General features: G+C 33.9%; 3 protein-coding genes across 9 annotated transcripts; all 3 read right to left on the reverse strand.

Annotated features, from left to right (window-relative positions):
* Nucleotides 1-1199: 1199 nt before the first annotated feature.
* LOC142629474 (fatty-acid-binding protein 2) lies at nucleotides 1200-7065 on the reverse strand. The gene is made up of 11 exons (XM_075803509.1): nucleotides 6927-7065; nucleotides 5461-6024; nucleotides 5121-5343; nucleotides 4448-4523; nucleotides 4242-4344; nucleotides 4054-4122; nucleotides 3574-3610; nucleotides 3417-3491; nucleotides 3287-3338; nucleotides 2822-2866; nucleotides 1200-1806 (listed from the first exon to the last, which is right to left on the reverse strand). The coding sequence occupies exons 2-11, from the start codon at nucleotides 5976-5978 to the stop codon at nucleotides 1709-1711; spliced, it is 1296 nt and encodes a 431-aa protein (XP_075659624.1). The 5' UTR covers nucleotides 5979-6024; nucleotides 6927-7065; the 3' UTR covers nucleotides 1200-1708.
* A 1506-nt stretch (nucleotides 7066-8571) lies between these two features.
* LOC142621564 (uncharacterized) lies at nucleotides 8572-8973 on the reverse strand. The gene has a single exon (XM_075794856.1). It carries the CDS (start codon nucleotides 8971-8973, stop codon nucleotides 8572-8574), a length of 402 nt encoding a protein of 133 aa, XP_075650971.1.
* Nucleotides 8974-14964: 5991 nt separating this feature from the next.
* Nucleotides 14965-23695, reverse strand: LOC142621621 (guanine nucleotide-binding protein alpha-2 subunit). Of its 7 annotated transcripts, none has more exons than XM_075794927.1 (15): nucleotides 23319-23653; nucleotides 22058-22231; nucleotides 21875-21947; nucleotides 20361-20398; nucleotides 20179-20268; nucleotides 19921-19998; nucleotides 19571-19678; nucleotides 19379-19429; nucleotides 19189-19290; nucleotides 17998-18053; nucleotides 16710-16844; nucleotides 16043-16136; nucleotides 15771-15830; nucleotides 15607-15686; nucleotides 14965-15303 (listed from the first exon to the last, which is right to left on the reverse strand). In XM_075794927.1, the coding sequence occupies exons 2-15, from the start codon at nucleotides 22142-22144 to the stop codon at nucleotides 15126-15128; spliced, it is 1230 nt and encodes a 409-aa protein (XP_075651042.1). In that variant the 5' UTR covers nucleotides 22145-22231; nucleotides 23319-23653; the 3' UTR covers nucleotides 14965-15125. The 7 variants fall into 7 exon arrangements, with proteins under 7 accessions (XP_075651042.1, XP_075651044.1, XP_075651043.1 ...); XM_075794929.1 differs by having other exon boundaries at nucleotides 22058-22128; nucleotides 23319-23453; XM_075794928.1 differs by having other exon boundaries at nucleotides 22058-22206; nucleotides 23319-23426.
* Between the last annotated feature and the right edge of the window lie 652 nt (nucleotides 23696-24347).

Consider the following 24347-nt stretch of genomic DNA (forward strand, 5'->3'; position numbering starts at 1 on the left):
TTTTTTGCTGGACGCGTACATGTAACTGTTCATTGGCCATGAACAGTGATTTTATGCCAATGAACAGTGTTTTCACACGTTAAAAAATTATTTTGCTACAGTGTTTTTCAGTTTTCAGCTATATCCAAACGGACCCTTAGGCCCCTAAATACATTAAGCTGCCCCTGAGAAATGGAATATAAATAAATAAAATACCAAAAATAAGAATGAAAGTGCAATTCATTGGAATTTATGTGATGCTACCCAATGAATATTATGATGTTATCATGGTTTATGAGATACGAATTAATTTGCACTAGTTTTGAGAGAGTTTATATAAATTGTACAAATGGTTGTGGAAAGTGAAAAATAAAAAAATAAAAATCTTTTAATGATTTGTCAAATAATTGAAATTAATAAGTTAAAAAAATTAAAATTAAAATAAAAGAAAGAAAGAAGAGGAATGAAGTCAAATATGAATCCACAAAAAAATAGAATATAAAAGATACTAAAAATATAACGAGTGAGTGGTGAAAGACAACATATATGTATAATCTTCACATAAAATTATATTAGTTTATTAGCTTTTAAAGTGTCTATGTATTTTACATTAAGATATATGCAAGACACAAAAACACAAAATAATATCTATTTTTTGCATGACTCCTGTTTAAAATGGTAAGTTCTAAAATTGATGAACAGATATAGAAATGAGCCTAAAAATAAAGAGCGTAAAATACTTATCAACCATAACTTTAATTACTTTAATTAATATTTAAATTACCGGTTATAGATAAAGAAGTTTTCAACCACTCCTGTATCCTGTATGCAATGAGCCAAGACTCAGAAGTGTTATTCTATAAATAGTCTCATCCCATGCGTTTCGCGCGTGCGATGAGACTTTTCTTTTTTAGTGGTCATATTTTATAGAAAAAAACTATATTTAATTATTATATATATATGATTTTTATTTTAAAATATAATTTATAAGTGAATAAATCAATTTAAAAATTAATAGGAGAGTTGTCCTTTTTTTTAGGCAATATTTTAGTGGGAGTTGGAGTTGCATTTTTACCGGATTGCTCTTTAGTTTTGTCTCTACTCAAACATAAGACTGTAGGGGCATCTTTGAACTAAAAAAATGAGTTTTTACCAGATTATCCTTTAGTTTTGTCTCTATTTAAACATAGAACTATAGGGGCATTTTTGAACTAAAAAAATAAGAATCCAAACAGGGGAAGCCTCTTAAATAGTAGTATAGATAATATCAATATAGCTGAAGAACAGCTTATTTATAGTACAATCAACATTCAACATTGCCTCCCAAAAGAAAAAAGAAAAAGGAAATGAAGCCGAAACTACATTCTTCGTATTTTGTCTTCTTTTGTAAAAACATTTATATTTGAGTCATATGAGTTATGACAATCTTTCTAATTGATGTAACAATTCCCTTCTCCCACTTACTTTAAATTTTTTGTTCTAAAAAAATAACCTACAAAGAATTGCAGAGATGCAATCAAATTTGAAGGACTAAAATAACCTATAGGACCCCAGGACAAACCCTCAATGGAGGAGTTTGCAGCTGTTCTAGCCTTGCTACATCAACAAATCTTCCACTCCCTCAACTGAGTCTCTACTTTCTATGAATGGCCACCAGAGAATTCCAAAACATCAGAAACCAATTGCCCATTTTAAAAGGGGACAATGGAGTAAGGAAAATAAGACCATTTCAACACCTTCTGATGAGATTAGCAACATTTTTGCCAATCTCTTCTTTCGTTTGCTCTGAAACGGGAACATCTCCAATGTACATGTCAAAGAATGCCCCTGCAAAAACACATCAAAGTTGTAACCCTTGACATTGAAATTTAAAACTCACGTTCTTTTTATTAAAAATTTAAAAATAAAAATAAAAGAGTAAAGATAATCAATGCAGTGTCCTAGGGAAAAACACCACTGCATGGACAGATTTACATGTCTAAGGCTGCGTTTGTTTCACATGATTTCAATTTTAGGAAACTGTTTTACACCCTTGTGTGTGTTTGGGCACCCACGGAAAAACGGTCAACGGAAAATCAGCAACCCATTGACCGTAAAATAACCCAGCCAAAGCGTAAAATCAACCTTCAACCATTTTCTGGAAAGCACACCCAGAAGAGAGAGACTGAGACAGAGCTCAAGCACACGAGCTCATCCTCGCCGGTCAGATCGCCATCCTCGTCCCCTCCACGTGACGGTGAGTGCTCTGTTCCTCTTCCTTCATTTTAGTTGCTTGCTTAAACCCATCTGTTCAAACCCACCCTCATAGGAAGTCCCCTCCATCTTCGTCGAGCAATGCCCAAACCACAAGGCATCGTCTGAAGTTCCCTCCAGCTTCGCCGTCCCCTCCATTTTTTCTTGTTCAAACTCAAACCAATTTGGTTGCATCCCACCACACCCATCCCTGAAACCCAGAAAACCCATTCCTCAAACCCGCTTCGACAAACCCACCACTCCGATGAATCCATTCATCAAACCCACCACTCCGACGAACCCATTCCGCAAACCCATTTCTCAAACCCCCACTCAAAGCCCAACTCTGACAAAATTTACATATTCATATATATATATATATATATATATATATATTTGTATTTACATGCATGACCAAACACTGAAAATACTTTTCCGGTATTTTTCCTACAATCCAAAACAAACATCTGAAAATATTTTCATTTTCGTAAAATATTTTCCCCTGAAATTATTTTACACTCGGAAATTCAATTACATGGAAACAAACGCAGCCTAAATGTTCCACAATTGAAACCAAAAAAAGAGAAATTAATGAGGAGAATTCACTTACTACACAAATCCTTGCTATGGACTGCTCCAATCTGATTACCTCCAACTGAAAAATAAACATATGAAATTCAAAGTAAAAAACAGAGAGCTTGTTAAATCACTCATAGACCTCATCCACTATGACTTTGAAGTAGTGCATTAGCAGCACAATAAAACACTGAACAACTCAAAGGGTGCATCAAGGAAAAATAAAATAAAGAAGGCAAGGGAAAAGCAATGAAAGAAGGGGGAAGGGGAACCAATGTATCATTTCTTTCCTTCTTCAATTTTCTTATTGATAATTACACAAGCACCCAATAATTTTAAAACCCAAGACCTCACACTCTACCTATCTCTACTTTCTAATTTCCCTCATGCTTAAGATTCTAAAATGAAGTCATCACAATGATGAGCCCTCGATGAAATATGTACATCTATGGCATAAAAAATGTAGTGTATATAATCTTTCTAACCAATAACTACTCACTTTCAGTAATTAGTTGTCCATCAGCTGTTTGTCGAAAATCAATTGTCGTTCCCTGAAATGTTCCAGTAAATTTAAGATTAACACCATCATACCAATTACCAAAGAGATGCAAAGATCAGTAGGATATTACCGCAGGTATTTGGATATCCTGTTTGAAGTATGAACCAAATTTTTTTAGGCAATGGTAATCAGTGTCTGGGTTTGTCTGATTTGGAAAGAAGAAAAAAATTGTTAACAGAGCAATACTGTTGAGTTCAAAAATGGATTTTCACAGTTGGGATAATTACCTTCACCAAACGGGCTCGAAGGGATTTCTCGAAAGCACTGCAAAAAATGTGATTGAAACAAAAAAAATGAGAAACATAAAACTTGAATTTCATCATCAGTTGCCACCATTTATTAATACTCCCAATAAAAAATATAAAATATACCAAAAAAAAAAATTCTGCCAAGACTCAAGAGGCAGAGCTAAGCAATTAACATCTGGCTCAGTTGAATCTAAGTCTGGTTGTAAATGTAAAAAAAAAAAATTAAAAAAAAAAAAACACTAGCATCATCAAAGTTAGGCATTAGAGAGACTAGGGGAACATATAAAAAATTTTAACTGACAAGCCTACTTCCTGAATACCTAAATCCAACCAATACCACAACTGCTAAAACCAAGCTAACAATTGGTGAAAGACATTACATAGGTCAAGGTCACTCCAACGAAAACAAAAACATGCAAATCTACAAAGGTTATGTTCAGAAATGGACATTGAACTTACTCTCTCACAGTATTGATTTTCATCCCATTGCAATTGACCACAAGCCTAACAGTCATATTAATATTCTCCCTGCACCCACCATTGAAAAGGCTTTCATCCAACTTAGAAAATAGAAGCAAAGCCATGAAATTGAATTAAAATACTTGTCATGGCATTTATTCAGTTCATCCATGACCATTGCTCAATACCTGAGAAGATCCTGATAAAAATCATGGCATTTGTTCAGTTCATCCACTGAAATTGAAGCATACTTTGGACCCAATTTCTCACAGACAGAGTAAGGGTGAATATCTATAAGAAAGCATCAGGAAAGAGTATGTCAGTGAATGGAAATATGTTGCAGACTTAAATTATGTAACTCAGAAACATCAAGTGAAATCTAAAAAACACTTACAAAAACCAAATGCATAAACCTTAAGGGATTTGATTTTGATGATTTTCATAGTTCTTGATCCAGTACCAACAAGAACCTGAAATAAACGTAGAAGCAGTTCACATCTAAAACATTTTATATGGGGCGAAGAGGACCCTTAGACAAAGAATTTAGGAAAGTAGCACAGAAAGACCAATAACATTTATGAAGGCCTCACTACAAGAAGTCACACATGTATCCAGAATTTCGTAGGTATTATAAAACTTTAATTAAAATTAAAAAGAAGGTTGTTTATAAATTAGAATTTTCCAAGGTCCAGTCACCACAAAGTCCAGTATAGTACATAGTAATAAAAACTGTAAACTATACATTATGAAATCTCTAGTAAGGATTCTAAGCAAATTGTAAGCATCTTGATTAAATCCATTGCCTCCACCCTCAAGGCAAAATCTCAGTCTCAGTATCACAAGTCATCCAGGACCAACTAACTGCTTATGATTTCAGAATAGGTCTATAAAATATGCTATGAAAAACAAATAACACCAGTAGACATGTTCGATGTGCACCTAAAATAATAAGTAGCCAAATTGATACAAGATTTACAAATTAAGGTGCATATTTAATACTTGGTGTAGAATAATGTGACCGAGACTAAAAAGATCAAGCACCCATTTGAATTTTAATAAATATTTACCTCTGAACTTAAACTGGAATTTTTCTCTCCAGTTAAAATGTTGTCCAAAATCATAGGAAACTCAATGCCAGTTCTGGGTTCAACTGCATGTCTTGTCATGTTCAAGTCAGGAAAAGACAGATCCATGCACCTTTGATTCTCAACCTTACAAGGCCTTTGGTCAATGCCTCCATGCACTTGTAAATCAGTACTCTCCATTGGAACTGCTAGCACCTCTGAAGATCTGGTGCAATCAACATAGAAACAAGTTTTTCTATGGTTAAACTAATGCCAACAACAGACCAACAAAAAAACGAGAGAGTAAGTGCAAAACAGTCTACTTAGTGAAATGACTACTCACAAGTTATTGAATGGAGTTACAAAGGCAGCAGCTAATGAAAGCAAAGGATAGGATTGAATCCTTTTAGCTTCTTGGAACAGGAGCTTCATCATGAAACTTGAAATCTTACCAAAAATCGCTGGGGCGCCAGATTTTCCTTTTGATCTGAATCTGAAGTGAAATCCAGCAAGATTATGTCTACTAGAAGTAATGTTCTTAACATGTGCAGAAGATGTACAATTCCTGGGTTCTGAACCATGCATTCTACCGGCTATGTCCCGAGCAATATTTGAAGTGGACGTACTAGAGCACCAAAAAAGTAAAGCACCAGCTAACTTTGACATACAATTAAATGCTTCTTGGAGAGCTAAACTTCCAGGGACATACAAGTTTCGAGATTGGTGTATAGAATTATCCACAAACAAACTTATCTGTGAAAATAAATGACCCCCAAAATTGTGCAATACAATGGGCTCAATTCGAAAGTTGTCTGGAGTGCCACTATCAAGATCAATGAAGAACAACCAAGTATTCTTCATATTTTGTCACGTCCTGTACAATATCTGAAATGGGAACTTCAAAGTCCTGAACAGAGAAGTTGTAAGATTAGAATCACCAAAGGTATAAACACCCGCATAAGATTTAGTCAGAATGACAAAATGTTATATATGAATACTAAAAAAAGATTCAATGGGCAGCTCAGAAAAATTCGTGCATAACAACAATTTAATGCAAAACATTAGGGGGTGCAGTTGTTCAGATGTCCAAAATCTCACTGTTCCAGTCAAATTTAAATTTCACAAAAATGCAACTAAACTGTAGAAATTGAAACCGGGTGCTTCGATTCCCATTTCAAGGCCCCAATTACATTCAACCAAAAAATCAAAAAATCAAAAAATCAAAAAATCAAAAAAAAAAATACAATTGTCATCATGGCAACCAGTTAATCAATGAATGAGGAGATGATTTAATATAAAGGATTAAAGGGTTTTGCACTACATGTACTAGAACTTCATGAGATCAAAACCCATTATGGAAATTTGGATTGCTCTCCAAAAAACATCTTGCAAAGACTACAAATTCAAAAAAAAAAAATGAAGAATAATCTGTCTACAGCTATGTAATCAAATCAGCAAATTTCAAAAAATCTTGATCATCACAATTCTCATTAGATTCTCAAAGAAAAAACTGAGATATTCCAAATAACAAAAAATGAAACAAATTCACCATGTTCTACAATCAACCAGAGCTCAAATGCAACCTTAAATTTCTAACCAACTTTTTAAAAGACAAACCCAAAAAAGAAAAAGAAAAGTACAGACAAGAAAAATCAAAAGAGAACATAAAATTTAAGGCTTTATATGTTCCTTTAAAAGAACATAAAATTATGTTAAAAATGCCTTTCTTATCAAACTATTCTCTTTTCTATTCCATTATACCCGTTTTTGTTTCTCTCAAGAACCAAACAGAAAACAAAGAAAACCAACCTGAAACCAACCAAGAAGAAAGCTTTAACAACGAGTAAGAAACCGAGAGGATCAAAGGCACTTTGGTTAAACTTTCTTCTATTGCATTTCAAAAGGTTTAAAGTTTTTTTTTTTGTGTGATTTTTTATACAAAAAAAACAGAGAAAAGGAAAGAGAGAAAGAATGAGAGAAAAGGAATATGCTTTTTTGGTATGAAAGGGCAAAGAGGAACAGTAAGAGTTGATTCAAAGGTAGGCGTAGGCTGCTGTTGGGGGGCAAATTTGGAAAGTTCAGCTAAAAATGAAAATAAAGTTCAATTGGCTTCTTTTTTTTAACCCAATAATAATTAATAAATTCAGTTTTTCCTTTTGCCAAAAATAAATTAAGACAAATGGTTGTAACTTTAGTCTGTAATCTTATTTAATATCTTTTTATTAGAGATGAATTTTGACAAATTTATCATCGGATTACATCTTCTTATATCTTTCATGCTTACAAAATTTAAAAAAAAATTAAAGATCAATTGTTATATCATTAATAAATTGTTTAAATTGTAAGTTTTTGTAGTTTAAAATTATGTATAAAATATAAACTTATAAATCATATAGTAAATAATATCCGATCGACACAAAATTTGACATATGTATTAAGAGTATAAAGAACATATAATTCAGCAATTATATTTTTAAAATATGTAGTAATATTTATTTTATTGAATAAGGTAAGGTTGTTGTCTCAGTGTACAATTAATTTCATAGTCAAACTCTATCCGATAAGTTATACTTCGTTTTGTCATTTTAAAAAAAAAATCGATATTGGGTTCTTTAACTGAGGGATACTACTCCAAGATTAAAATTAAAAAAAAAAAAAGGGTAGATTGGTTCAGTGCAATTGTGCACTTAGACTAGTTGAGATAATTGACGCGTATCTAAATTTCAACACGTCTAATGCTTATTGAACCCAAGTAAATTATTTTTATAATAATCAATTTTGGTTTGGTGAATTTATGCCAAAAAATATATATATTCGGTCCTATTATATAATATAAAGAGTCAATGTTGGGTTCTTTACTAGGGAAAAAAATAATCGATATTGAGAGGCATGTTACATAAGAAAGAGAGATTTTTTTTTCCTAAAAAAAAAAAAAAAAAAAGAGAGAGAGAGAGAAAGAACAATATTTTCGGGATTTCTCTTTTCTTTAAATTTGCTGGCCATCTCATTAAAAAGAGAAATGATATGTCCATAATATTTTTACAACATTTTTACAACAAATCATAAGTGGCAGGATGTTACTAGTTGTTATTGTTGGGGCAAAAAAGTAATCTTAGTGTTAAGTTCAAATTTGAACTAATAACAACTAATCACCTATGATTTGTTGTAAAAATATTGTAAAAATGCCGACGTTTATTTTTATTTTTGGTAGATAGAAAAATAGGCATTTCAGGAGTTCAAATTGACAGACATGTCCTTGGGGTATCCCAGTTCCCGATTCTCTGTCTTTCTTTTTCACGTGCGGGTCTGTCAGTCCTCAGGTAACGTTACATAAGTCGTGTTCCACGCAACCTTTCTTCCTCGGTAATTGGAGGAAAAGAAACCCATCAAAAAATAAATAAATGAGGAAAAGAAATAATTTTTTTTTTGGGTTATACAAGGAGTCTATTGCAAACTAACCCGCAAGGCAACGGGCATCAAAAGATACAGCAGTTTTAGGATTAACAGTTACATTAGGTGCGCTGCTACTAGCGCAATCAAAAGCTAAAACATCTAGTAAAGTCAAAGGAGGAGAAACATAGTAAACAAATTCCTCCTGATGTGAACTTCCCATTTTGGCAAGTAAGTCAGCTACTTGGTTGGCCTCTCTGTAGCAGTGGCTGAGCTGGACCTGATGGAAAGCTTGGAGTATGTCCCTGCAATCAGTTACCAATGGCCAGGTTAGTCTATTAGCGGAAGATGAGGAGATGGTTATGAGCTTAACAACATCAGATAAGTCCACATTTACTATAAGATTATATATATTAAGTTGTCTTGCCATACGAAGCCCTTCACGCAAAGGCCATGGTTCAACCATTAGAACCGTTGCAGTGTCTAAAGGTTTTGAGAAACCTTGGACCCAATTGCCATTCGAATCTCAGAGAAGGCCGCCAGCACCAGCGTGGCCGTGGATGATAAATGCATCAGTATTCAGCTTATGCCAATCCAATGGGGGTTTATCCCATTTGGCATTGCACCACGGCCTTGCACAGGGGACTTTGGATGAAGCCATGAGGAAGTGGTACTCCAAAGCTTTTGCAACACACTCTTTTAGGAGTTCCTGGTTTGGATGTTTAGCTTGGAAGGTGACACAGTTTCTATTAGTCCATAGGGACCAAAGACCTAAAAGAAAGAGGGTGGACCAAGGAATGTCGTGGTGCCGAGAGACCAGAACAGAGGAGCAATTGTCATGCATCCAATCTGATAAGAGGAAGGCCGAGTGAGTTGTACAGACCTGAGGGAGGGCCAAGATGGTTCCAAAATCTAACAGAGTAGGGGCATTCTCTAAGCATGTGGCTTATGGATTTGGTGTGAGATTTACAAATGGCACAATGCTGATCTAGGCTTAAACCCCTTAAACCCAAAACTTCTTTCACTGGTATGCTATTATAAGTGCAAAGCCAGATAAAAAGAGCGAGCTTTGGAGGAACTTTAAGTTTCCATATCCAAGAGAGAGAGGGAGTGTTCGGGTTTAATGCATTTAAACCTTTTGCTGCATTGTAGGCAGTCCGAAGAGAGAAGTCACCATCATTAATGAAGGCCCAAGCAATCAGATCCTCCTCTTGAGAAGCTAAATTTGGGGGGATAGCTTGGATGAGTTTCATAAGATTATCAGGAAGATCAAAGGAGAGCTGGAGGTTCCAGTTGCCATAATTGTCAATGGCTTGATTTACAAGCTGGTTTTCCTCTCCAATATTGAGAGGGCCAATTAATTGGGTTCTTAAAGGGCCGAGTGAGGTCCAATTATCATACCAAAGGGAAGTAGAGGCACATGTTGTAATTACTTTCCTTATTCCGCTATCCAGAAGAGGCTTTGCTACTTTACACGCTGCCCATGTGCGGGAACAAGAGCCTTTAGATGTCCATGGGTTCCTATTAGTATTGCTGGAGAGGTATTTAGCTTTTAAAACTTGTGCTCAAGGGGATTGGTCCTCAGACAGCAATTTCCAATCAAGTTTAGCAATAAGAGCAAGATTTTGCGATCTTGTTTGAAGAATACCCAACCTACCATGGTCTTTAGGCTGAGTGACAGTGTCCCAGTTCACTAGGTGCATCTTCCTTTTTTCAGGGGTTGAGCCCCAAAGAAAATTCCTATTTGCACGATCAATTTCTTCACAAACTTTACTTGGAAGCAAGGTGTCTTGCATGACATAGTCAGGAATAGCGTCTGACGAAGACTGGATGAGGGTCCTCCTACCAACAAGGGAAAGGAGACTAGTTTACCATCCTTCTAGTTTTTCTTGCACCTTGTGGATGATGAAATTAAAATCCCTATCACCACGGTCAGCAAATTTTAGCGGGAACCCCAGATATTTGTCAAATTTTCAGGTTTCTAGCATGCCCAGAGAACCATAAATTGCTCTTCTAATATCTTTAGGAGTGTTTTTTGAGAAAATGACTCTATATTTTTCCTTGTTAACTTTCTGCCCGGAGAGTTGACAAAAAGTAGTTAGTACTTCATCAATTGCCTCACTGTTCTTGAGACTAGCTTGGCCGAAGAGCATCAAGTTGTCGACAAAAAATAGATGGGAGAAGGTTGGGCCGGACCTAGATGCTTTGATGGGCTTCCAAGAATTATTTGCAGTTTTATCATGGATAAGGAGCCCAAGATATTCAAGGCACATAATGAAAATGTAGGGTGATAGTGGGTCTCCTTGACGGATACCCCGAGATGAGCTGAAAGTAGGGAGCTTACCACCATTGAAGAGCACAAAATATATATAAAGAGTCCTTTTTCTTTCATTTTAGCCTTCTAGGGCAGAACTACTCATACAATAAAATAATTTTTTGTTTCATTTTAGGTATAAAAAAGAACGTGCTCCTAGTATTACTTGAACTACAACGACCTTTTTTATACTATTAGATTATATATAATTGTTAAAAGATTTAAATATTTAGCTACAAGATAAGAGTTAGGCTTTTCAAATTTTTGAGTTAGTTCATTAATGCTCTTAAAAAAATAATTTTTTGAGTTAGTTTCAATGTGATGGAATATATGAATTCAAGTTATGAGGATGAGATAGTAAAGATTTGGGGTTTGAGGTAAATAATATTTTCCCCCATAAATATATTGGTGGTTTTGTTATTCTTTAATTTTTATTTTTGCCCTTATTGCTTAATATTACTTAGAATTATTCTTATTTAGATCAATTGTAGGACTCAGGGTTGTCAAAGTGAGTATGAAAGTTGAGCATCTATCACTGCATCCAAACTAGGTTCAGTTATTGTGTATTATTTATATCTATACAATATAAATGCTTAAGTGTAACATTTATTGCTACTATGTTTATTTTTTTAACTATATTTGCATAGCATATCAGTCCATTCGGTTTACTTCAGTCCATTCTATCAACTTTAGTCCATTCAGTATTTCGGTCCACTTCGATCCATTTTGGACTAATTAGGCCTTAAATTAATTCTTTTTGTAAATTGCATTTTTTTTCTTTTTTTGGGTTCAGTATTTTTCCCCTTAATTTTTGGATTGAAAAGTATGAAATTTTATTCTATTTAAGTCAAACTCTTTAATTTTGGGTTAAAAACTACAAAAAATAAAATAAATAAAATAAAAAATTAGGTATTGGAAATTAGAGATATGGACCCTAAAAAAGCAATAAAATGATAAATATTCACAAGATTACTTTAAAATTAAATTTTCAATAATATAGGCATTGTACTTATATTTGGAAAGTAAAAAAAAATGTTACAATTCTAAACTTATATAATAATTTAAACTTTTTTTTATAGAAAATATAATAATTTAAATTGTTTGATACGATTTGCCAGACCTTGAGTTGTGCTACTCCACCTTAAAATCAATTGGTTATGAGGAAAATACACTCAAATATTTTATAACATTTGACATCATAAGTCGGAGATCTGTTTTTAGAGCTGTTGTAGAAAGTCAAATTATGGTCTCCCAATAATCCCTCCCTCACAATGACACTTCTACAACTTGAACCCATGACTTTGGCTCTAATATCATTGACAGGAGACAATCAAGACAAAATGAAACAGCAAAAAAATTAAGACATATGACCTAGGAGTCAACACTTAGGTCTAGCTTGGAGTTAGCACAATACAAAAAAAAACCATTAGGAGTCAACACCTAGGATGAAACAAGTGTCAATACCAGAGTAAATAACCATTTTTTCATTCATCAAAATATCAACTATCTCCAAAAGGAGTACAATAGTTTGCTTATAAAAGATTACTAAACCCTAGTTCTAATTGACGTAAGAAGCCTTAATTGCCTTATTATAAAAATAACATTGCTTCTAATATTAAAATACTAATAGTTTAATATACTACTAGGACATAAAAGATTTAAAAAAAAAACAATTGACTGATAAACATAATTAGTACTAAATAAAAATCTTCTTACATCTCTCACATCATTCTCCTCTGGTGGGAGAAAACTCGACCTCTTGAGTTTAAACCTAATGTAACATGTTACATGTGTTCAATGGAATGAGGGTGTACATTTGTTTTTAATATTCTTGGGGGAAAAAAAGCTATTGTAATTGCATCTTCCTCATTTATATAAAAAAATATTTTATAATTATGTAATTTAAATATATTTTTTAAAATTATATTTTTATATATTTTGATTTAATTGAAGAACCTAAAGTATGGTGCCTAAAGAATTGTATCTAAGTTGTCCATATTGGTATTAGATAAATAAAGCATATTCCCCATATATAAACAACACTACATAGTGAATTAACTTTGGTATGAAATATGAAATAAATATAAATATACAATACAAATGGGAAGAATTTGAGGTGGAATTGTGGAAATGTGATATAATATCATATTTTGAATACATAGATTTTTCTTTTTTCGTGTAAATATAGAACTTTTAGGTAGTTTAATAAATGTAGTTACTAGTTACCATGGACTGTAAACCATGTTATTATTTAGGGCTGCAATTGTATCCCAACCATTTAGGCCTTTGCGCCTCATGTTTTCGATCGGGGCATCAATGCATGCCTATTCGCACCTCTTCCCTCAAGCTGCTTTGGCTAGGTCCTTAAAGCTCTCATTTTGAAAAAATAAGGGTGAAACTTAGATACACTAGGTTCTTTTATTAAATTTATACTCAGCTATAATGAAATTAATTGTCCTTAGATTGGTTTTGTAACCATGTATTTAAAGTTAAATAGAAAATCTAATGTAGTGCACATAAGAAAATGCGTCTAAATTTTGTCAAATGAAACTATAAAAGTCATTGATTATTTTTTTTTTTTTTTTAAGACAGTTAGATAACGTCATCCTAAAAAAAAAGGCTTTTTTTTTTTGAGAAACAACAAAGGCTTTGTATTTAATTTCCGTTTGTATTTGTTATCAATTCCAACCTTAATTGTTTTACAATGTAAAAGTTTGTTTGTTTTTTTTTTATTCCTTTTCTTTTTAATACTGTAATAGTTATTTATTTATAGATATTCACAGGACTGAATGGCCAAGAAAATGGGGCTATATAAGATCTGGTGTGAATAAAAAAGCTTGATACCGACATGGACAAGATGAGACTAAACTCTAAAGCGACCTTCTAAATGAAAACATGAAAATTAGTGTATTTTAAATAGGGAATTTGTTGGTTTACACTTTCTGATCTACACTAATATCAACACTTTCATATTAAGTGTCTATAAATCATTGCACGATGGTGGTAGACACTGAACCGACCGACCAACCAACCAGGTAGAAGGTTGGTGAGAGAATGAATAGGAATCAGTTACAATTTGAAGCCATGCGCGGACCCACCCGTAAAGAAAGAAAGTGACAAGTAAATTGGTAAAGTCAATAATTCTCACTTGTAATTGCTAGTCTTCTATTCTTCTGCACTTTCGTTGAAACATACTATACTGGTAGTGGTAGTGGTAGTGGTAGACTCCTTTGTTGCAGTGATAAAGACAAGAAAAAGTTGGTGAGAATTAGTTAGCTCTCCACCAATTGGTAAAGTCCTTTGTCCAATCTTTCATTGTAACATATGAAAAGCAAACCAATTAAATGGAAGTCATTTGTCCAAGAGGAAATTTCTTTTTTTGTCACATTTTTTTCATGACATAATAGCATAAAGCCAACATGAAGAGAGCATTTTTCCTTTTCAACCATCTAAACAATTCACATTCGGATTGCTAAAACTCCAAAAATTAAATCATTTTAGCAAATCAAACATCAAAAAAGCTTCTACATCTCATATGCTAAAGCTAAAAAAATTGGCAGCTGCTACTTTTATTTTATTGTTTTTAACTCTCTCTCTCTCTCTCTGACCTGGCCATTGATGCCTCCGAGGTGGAGATCGGCGTGAGAAGTGACTATAGGTTGTTAAGATCTAAGCCCTCCACTGCGTCGTTTTTGTCTCTTGTATTGCGCCACCACTGAAAATAAACCGAGAAGCTGAGATCTTAGTAAAATACGGAATCCCGAATCAAAATATGGAAATCCACTGTTTTAGTTGTGGGTATGTGGCCAATTTTGTTTGGCATATAGACTTAACGGTTGTGTGAATGTTTTTGCAGTGATTGTGAATCTTTGGTCGTGGTTGTGATATATTTTTTAAAGATTATTTTGCAGTGGTTGTTGCGGCTGCTGGTGGTGATGGCTAATTGCTATGGGTTTTTGTGGTGATTGTTTTATATTACTTTATTGTGTTATTTATATTATTTTAATCCGTTGTATGCTAAAATAAAAGAGGAGAAGTAGGATATATTATTAAGTGAGGTGTTACAGTAGATAGTATAATTTTTTGAAGTGCTAAATACTAAATTTTCTAGCTCACCGGATATGAATGCTCTGAAGCTTAAAATATTTTAAACCTTTTTGTTGTCCATAAATTGAAGAGAATTTAATTGGAAGTAAATGGTAATATCAACAAATCAAGTTGATATATACTACACTTGACTTTAAAGCTCAAAATCTGATGTTCTTCATCAACAAACATATTTTCCCTAAAAACTTCGTCTGCAGTCACAATAAGCCAGCCTCAAAGAGATTCCTCCGTCTCAGAGTCTCGTCTACAAGCTTGAAAGTCTTCTTCACAAGCTTCTGATCAAGGGCAGTGGTTCTATAGATCTTAAAGACTCGGTCTACACGATCAGGAGCAGTACTCTGAAAATACAACTCCTCAAATTTTTTCTTCACAAACCTGAATGCATATAGATCAATGGTCAACATTCTATGAAGGTTCAAAACACTCTAGGAGAGTCAGTGAGAAAAAGTGTTAAACTCCAGAAAGAGAATAAGTGAGGGAAACTCAAAGAGTCATTCTTGGCTACTACTACAATTTGAACACTAATACTTGAGCATCTTTTATTGGAACATATTAAGTACCCCTTATCTAGGATTGTTATGAAAAGGGTGAAACGGTGAAGCTTTTAGTAGCCAAAAGCTGTCTTAATATTCTTCCTTTTAATCAATACAAAAAGAACAGAAAGCTGCAAATGCTTACTCATATGCATGTTCAATCTCTTGTTTTCCCGTTGAAACTGGCTGGTAATCCTTGAACCACTCACATACATTTAGTGGCACCTACAGAATGTAGAAATTCAAAACCCATACCAATGCCATGTTTTCACAAAATTAATAATTGTGCACCATTCTACTAACTCTTACTTTCAGAACCTTCTTCTCAAAGATATCAAACTTGTTAAGAAACAGCATGAAGGATGTTTTCTGCATCCAAAAAGTTTGGGGACACAAAAGGCATGAGTTATAAAAGAAATCTTAACCGTCTAGATATAGAAGGCTCATAAAATTTATATCTAGAGAGAGAGAGATGTTGGAAAAGAACTCTTCACTAAATATATAAACATAAATGTACATTACATATCTGTGCATGTGTGTGTTTACTATGATACATTGCAAAACAGGCATAAAAAGAAAACCTCAAAGCAAGGTTGCTTCAGGACCCAATCAAAGAGTTCCTTAGTCTCCATCATTCTGTTCTTGTTTTCATCCTCAAAGAGTGTTTGGTCATACCTGAAACGCAAATGTCAGTTTCAAGCCTTCCTCAGCTTTACACATTTCAATATTGTAATGTGGAATTGTGCCAGAGTCTAACTGATAAATTATCTGAGCCCTTTTTCAGGTTCTCTTTTGCTACTCCAACTAATGGAACACCAGAAACAGCATAACTTTGCTACTGGGAATTACTGCCTCCATTATTATGAGAACGTAGTTATGATATAACCATAAGATTCAATTACTTTTTTTTTTCCAAATAGATTATCAGAACATTTAGGAGGCAATAGCTGATGATGCTCTAAAGCCCCTAGCAGGATTATTTTGGAACTTAATTAACATAAATTATTACAATGAATATAGAAATTGATCACACAGCAAACTTCATCCCTCCCCAAGAGAGAGAGAGGGAAGAAAAGAAATATTTTTGCCAAATCTGGGTGAGCTCTTCTGAATAAAAGTCAAAGAGAGTGACCAATACGTGGTCAAATATTTCTAACAAAATTGTTAAAATTAATAGTTAATCAGAGAGCCTCAAGAGCCATCATGCTACATGCACATGATGATAAGAAATTATAACAATGAACTTACTCGCTAATGGCAGCACAAAAGATAACAGCTGTGACACCTTCAAAGAGATGGATCCATTTCCTCCTTTCATTTCTCTGTCCTCCAACATCGAAGAGTCTATATACTTCTCCGCTTTTCTTATTTTCTCCAACAGGGCTGCCCAAATCATTCCCAACATTTAGTCATTTTTGTATTGCTTAACAAAGTAATTGAGTAAACATGAGTTCTGGACATTCATGCTTTTAAAACACATATAAGTTGCATTTTTTTCCTAGGGAAAGTCAAGCTGCCATTGGGTTGAACCTAAGCTCACCCCTTTAGGGGGAGGGAGGGGGGAGCAGGAGTCACCACTAGTCCAAGAAGCCTTTGGCTATAGATATAAGTCGCTTTACAAACATAACATGAACTATGATTGTTGTTTGGATGGCTGTGGCAAGACGAGGAAGATTAAGATAAGTAGAAATAATGAAGTTATATGCAATAGAAAACAGATGAGTCAAATAAAATGACTGATCATCCACAGCATGAAATTAGAAGGCAGTAAAAGGAAAAGAGCTAATAAATCAATTTGATAAGGAATGAAATGAAGAAGGTGAGCTAACACTAATCAGTGGATAGAGTTCTATGCCAAGAATGGATTATATGCAATCAGTCTCCCAGGTAATAGAATCAGGCCAAAAAGGCTTTGTTGAGATGAGTTGTTTCTTGCTGAGGATTGGAGTTGAGTATATGTTGTAATCTGGCCAGAAATAATCACCTTGCCATATTGTAATTGGAAGTTTTGAATGGAGAAGTTACATATAGATATTATGTAGCGCATACTCATAAACAAGTTAATAAGCTTCTCCACCGTTGCAAGTCTCCTAGTTAACCAATTACACAATGAATCCTCTCAAGTTATTACTAATAGCACCATCAGCTGAGCATGAGCAGAAGAAGACATGAATTAGCAGCAGCACTTGTAGCATGACTGCATTTAGGGAAGTAACATAGAGTATGACTTCAAAAGGAATAGAATGGAGGAAAAAACATGTGTCCAAACCTAACTAATTTGTTGAGGATAGATAGCCAAACCCAAAATTTTGGGACCAAGGCTTTGTTTTTATTGTTTGTACTTGAAGCATGACTGCATTTTTTTTTTTTTAATTCAAATTAACATAACACTATCAAAGTTGCAATTGACGACTTTGGGAAGAGAAGGACAAAGCACTGAAGCAGTGTGGCAGTTTTTTTTTTTGGGTGGGGGGTAGATGAGAAATACCACATTACTAATAACAGAAGGTCATCTTACACTTAACCAGATATTCACCTGAACTGGATCTCTACAACTCCGGTTGTACGAACTCTTGCATAGAGAACATCTTCCTGCAATACCAAAATACACTATGAAACTTGTTCAACATAGACTCTCCACTACAACCTATAGTACATAGAGAAGCTAATATGCAACATACATGAGATCTGCATCCAAAGTATGCGGGAACAGGTTATAGTAGAAGATAAATATGCACTCACTATGTTGGAATATGAACATCCCAGTGATAGACGCTAAGCAGTTTTTCCATGTGAAAATAAAGACAAACAGAACAAAAGCATGAATGCCGAAAACAGCCCATTGACTTTTTTTTCTTTTTTGGGGGGATAGGGGGGTTAATACTTAATAACAGTAGATGAATTAATAAGCAACCCATATAAAGAATACAAAGACCACCTGACCATTAAGTCACTGATCTGTAGAACTTACATAATTAATCTTTTATATTAATCTTTTAAAATGTAAGCAGTGTAGAATATACAAATTTGACGTGGCAACAACATATAATATCTATAAATCATGAAACTGCAGAAGGCTAAGCAGTATTTTTTTAGGATAGGTTTGGGGAAAAAGACACATACAAGTACTCACAATACTCTAAAAAACCCCTTTAACAAAGCTCAGCAGCAATTCTCCACAACAGCATGTGCGGATAAATTTTGGTAAAAGTTTTTTCAAAAACATTTAAGACTATAGCAACTGACTTAGAACAACTGGTAGAATTAAATCCAGAAACTTTCTTCCATAATGGTATAAGTACACTAAAAAAATCCCCAAGAGGTCATGTGACTCGTTAAAACAGTTTTGTGACTAAAACTACAATGGATGGTCTCTTTAGTTGCCACATAATAGGTTGGAGCAAGATAGCTCCAAACCTGTTTGAAGCCAAACTTTTTTAATAAATAAATACTCCCTCCATTCCATTTCTCTAGTCCACTTCCATTTTGGGATGTCCCAAATCATTATCCACTTTGAAGAGTCATGGAGCACAATTTTATTAACTTTCTTGATATTCACTTTATTTTGTCAAAAAAGTTGAAACCTTTTGTCCTTTTGCCCTTGTATGAGTTTAAATCAAAGAGGGTAATGTTGGAACTCATATCTTCTTATTATGAGCCCAAACAATGAATTCAATAAGTTATATAAACAAAATAGGACGGAGGGAGTATTATGGATATTAGATACCTTTGTTGGAACATAATTCGGATCAGCCAATCTTTGTAAATTTTCAATGAAATAATTAGCACAATCTGGAACTTGGAGTTCATTACCACGAGCATATGTTTCCTACATTTATGGAGAAAAATAAATATTTAGCATGCTTCATGTACAATTGGAAAGGGAAATGCCAAGAGTTTTGTAGCTCAACTAACACCTCTTGATGTTTCCCATGGAGACATCCAGGGTTGAAATCCCCCATCCCCAACTATTGATGTATCAAAAAAAAGAATTAAACAATAATGAAAAATGACTGAAAACTTAAGGAAAATGAGACAAAAGATGAGTGCTGAAGAACTAAATATGGTAGAGCAATCAACATATGTCCTTTATCAGAAGTAACAGCTACCTGAATTGCAGCATCTTTCCATAGAGTCTCAATGTCCTGTGCAAGCTCTTTATTGAGACATGGATAATCCAATCTACCACCAATTTCTGATAGTTTGTCTCCAATAGCCTGACACAGAAAGTAAGTTCTACTGAATTGAAAAGGAGCCTTATATATTAAACACAAGATTGAGCATGAAAGAGGTTGTCACAAGAAAAGCAATTTTAGGTACTATAACGTTTTCCTTATAGAAATAATCATGTCTTATAAGACTTTCTAACCAGATTTTTTAAAATAAGCTTTTGTCACTAAACCAAAAGAGCAAACGACACAAAGGCAATGTAATAGAATGTCAAACTATGAATTCAAACCTTATTTTCACTTGATAAAACGTACTTCGAGGAATCTGTGTCACTCTGAGCCAACTCTTTTGATCCATCATGCAATATCTGTTCAACAACATTCAGCTTACAATGAATATAAGGATTAAAATTGATCATTTCCCATTTATATAATGGTTAAGACTCATCTCAGCACAAGATAGTTTTTACTATAAACAGCTGGCACTAGATGCTCTTGTAACATGCAGAAAGGGAAATAACCAACACACCCTTTCAATTATTGCGTACTTTTATAGTCTGATACACATTGGCATGGATGACTGAAATGTAGCTCCTTAGCTCTGCTTCATCAAAGCCAGTTTGAAATAAAAGCTTTATCTGCACACAGATCATGCACTCTAATATAAATATTAGCATCTCCAGTAAACATTAGAATGCACTTTGAAAGAGGAACTTGTACAATATCTTGCCTGCTTAAAAATTGTGGACTTCCCAGACTCTCCAGCACCTTAAAAAGATTGATCACATTGTTAAGATCAACCAAGAAGTAAAACAATTAAGAAAACCAAATGCTTGTTAATGCTTAAGCCCCTAATTAAGGAAATAAAACTAGAGGATTAGTTTTTATGCATATAAAGCAATAAGCTTAATATTTATTTCACAGCTAGTCCCAAGCCCGAAAAAAAAAAAAGAAAAAAGGATTGCAGTAGGTTGATGGCTAGCATAAAATCTAGTCACTCTATTATGATAAGCAATAAGCTTAAACTCTAGGCATTTTAGCATAGGGAAAAAAATGAGAGGAAGAAAGGTGGGCCCTAGAAATCAATAGAGGTAAATAATAAACCAATAAATATCCTCCATCAACTTATCAAAAAAATAAATATCTTTGATCAACAAATTGATGAAGAGATTAGCTGCTACATGCAGTCATGCACAAAGAAAGCTGAAGGAAGGATATAACCAAAAAGTTAACAAAAACCAGAAACTAGCCAAGCAATAGGGAAATCGTATAGATTATCTCATTTGTATTTTCCCTCTTCCTGTAAGCCAAAGTATAGTAATTACTAATTACTGAACAATGTAATGAGCCATCTAGTCACAACAGCACTTCTATGAACTCTATTTGTGTCAGAGAACCCCAGTCAAATAGCAATCATCAAATAATGCCTCCAGTAACAGAAAGAAACTTTATGAGACAGTCATTGAATCAAATTATGCATGGAATAAAAATGAATGGAAAAAGACATTACACGTTACAGTCCTAATACCTTGTAATCACAGAATGTAGGATTCTCCTTTGAAATAGTCAAACAATTTATTGCAAGAGGGTGGCATCAGCAAGGTATTTACTTCCCCCAGTCTCACAAAGAAGAATTTTTTTTAAATGGCATGACTATTAATGAAAAGGTAAAATATAGTGATCGCCTAGAGACTTGTGGCTTAGTACACCTTCCCAGCTCTTCCCATGAGGAGAACCTAGGTTCAAATCTCCTCACCGCACTTGTTGCAAGCAAAAAGAAAGGGTAAAATATAGTGATTTTCCTAAAATGACCTTTACTTTATATTAGAGGTGGCACAACTTCTGATACAAATCTTTTTTTCAGGTGAGGGTAATATAGGAAATTCAAGAAGAATGAACTTTCCAGTTTTTTGAAAGGTTTCATATATTTTGTGATAACCCAAAAAGGAAAGCTACCATCGATTTTGAAACAGAGACAGTACTTCTTACACATAAAACTTTAAATGGTATCTGCAGGTTAAACATTTTCATAGAAGGCATGTGATACTTGACAAAATAATTTTTGTTTCTTTCTCTATCTAATTTTTGTAAAGAACCACCAAAAACACTATGCATGATGCCCCTGTGCAGTCATCGATCATTAAAATTCAAGTTTTCAATCCCAACAAGCTTCAACTAGCAAGCTTATGATTTTAGCAGATGCAAAATGATTGAGGTAATGAGAAATACTGTTTTCATCTGTACCAAGTAATAGAAGTTTCTGGATGTGCTTTTCAGCTTTTGCTTCTTGCTCAATTCTCCTCCCGATTTCTGCATCCTGAAAAGCATGCTATAAATCAAAATGAAGCAAATAGACCACATAAAGTTGATCTACCATCAATTTATACAAGTGCATAACATAGATGTATTTTACCAAGCATAACTCACATGTGCATTCTCTTCAGTATCTGCTCCATTGTAATGACGGTTTCTGCTGCAGAGTAAGCCCATAGTTTCAACTACAATAGACAGCATAGAAGATGCACCAGTCAAGCTTGGCCAGAAGTCAAATGAGTCTTCTAATCTTCTTCAATTCCCTAATGATATGCATTCACTCATTATCTGTCCAAGTTGACCCAATCAAAAAACTAGATTCGTCAGGGACAAATAAAGATGAGCTACACCTCTCAACTCCCCCCACCCCCAAAGAAGGAAAAAAAAAGAAAAAAAAAAAAGAAGAAGATCTTAGGACATCACTACTACTTGAGGAAATAGTTAAATCAAAAAACTTGTATATATTTCTCTCCAACTTATTAGATATTAGATATTCACTCAAGTGAGATCACTAGTCACGATACAATCAGCCAGTTATAGAGTGTGATATTTTTATACAACTTGTGACAAGATTGCAAAAGTGAGATTACAGAACATGGAATGAATCACCAAACACATAGTCAAGCTTCATAACATGGATTGAACATTCCAAAAAAAGAAAAACAAATTAGATGCGGAACTTAGTTCCAACCAAAAACGGCGCATGAAAGTGATACACTTGATTTATTGCAGTTAATTGATCATTTCAGCAGTGTCTTAGCCAAATAACACAATCCCTTGGTCAAGCATTCGTACATTTTACACACACAGAACTTCAAACCAGTGTGACCGTACATAGTCATATGACATAACCAAGGGCCCCAAATTATATGCAACATGTTGTTAATCCAATTTAAGCTCTCCACATAATTATTGTAAGCCAAACCACAACGTTGAGGAACACTTACAAGAGTATTTTTAAGACTTACCATGCTTTCCAAACGACCATCCAAAATTTTCAATGCATCAAACTCCCGAATCCAAAGAACAATAATAAATTACCATGAAACACTACCAATCAAGACAACATAGATAGGCACCGCTACAACCAAAAGACTACAAATTTAAAACAAATTGGTTCACTTAGCATAAGAAAATGAACTTTCTTCCAGTCCACATAGTCAAAATCAAATTCACAAGAAACACAATCCCAAATGCTATAACCCCATATACAATCAAACCCAGAAATCTTTTTTCATTTGTTAAAAAAAAAACATGTACAACCTCTTGATCTACTATATTTTAGCATCGATTTAGCGAGCAAAATAAGAAGCAAAGAAAGATCTAAAATTGGGTAAATGGGTAAATGCAAAACAAAACAAGAGGCTCATATTACCTGAGCTGTGGAGGAATGGCGCTAGATTTGGTGGATTCAGTGAGAGTGAAGAAACTAAAAGGAAAGCAATTTCCTTTTGTTCTTTCTTTAACGAGTAAGTATTTTAATACAAATACAAATGTATGTGTAAACAAAATGGATATAATATTTAGTTGAGTATTAGAAATAATAATATTGTTATGTATTGTTGAGAGTTGTGTGGTGTTTAAGAATGGGGGGGCAGCTAAAATTTGGAAGGAGGGAAAGGGGAAGAAGAGGAGAGTGTACGAAACAGCGCCGAAAGCTGCAAAATGCCTTCTTTTCTCTTCTCTTCTTTTGTCTTCTCCTTCTCTCTCTATTTTATTTAGTATTCGGTCAAAGTTTCAAAAGACAGACCCTCAGATCAAAAAAGAAACTATATTTATTGATTTAACTAGTCGTTTCTTGGGAAAATACACTCATACACACACTACACTGTGACTTCAATATTCTACGTAAAGGTTCTTTTTTTGTTTTTTTTCTTAGAAGATAAAGGTTCATTAATTATTAAAAGAGTCTAGCTAATGGGTGTTTTTTCGCTCTAAATAGCAGTTTGTTATTAGTGGATAAAAAAAGTAATTTTTGTAAAGATTTAAATTAGAATTAGTAATAATTAATCATTTATAATTTGTTGTGAAAATATTATGAATGTAATACTTCTTTAAACTTTTTCTTATGTAACTTTTTTTTTTTTAAATTAAGGTCATATTTGGTAGAATAGTTAGAACTCACATTTTCACATTTTCACATTTTAAATAATATTACGCACATTTTTACATACTTTTTTATTCACAGTATTTCAAAAAACTACCAACAATATTACTCAAACTACTCCACCCAAACATCTTACCATGCATGCCACTCAGGGGAAGGTATCTCTTAAGGGTATGAGACCCACGTGTTACTGAGAGAAAGGGCGCATATGGCTAACATATGAAATTTTTGTTAGGACTTGAGGGATGGACTAGTTGTCCTGAGAAAATCTAGTACACAATTTCTGTGCCATTCTTA

Source organism: Castanea sativa, chromosome 1, assembly GCF_040712315.1.
Source record: "Castanea sativa cultivar Marrone di Chiusa Pesio chromosome 1, ASM4071231v1".
Classification (NCBI taxonomy): Eukaryota; Viridiplantae; Streptophyta; class Magnoliopsida; order Fagales; family Fagaceae; genus Castanea; species Castanea sativa.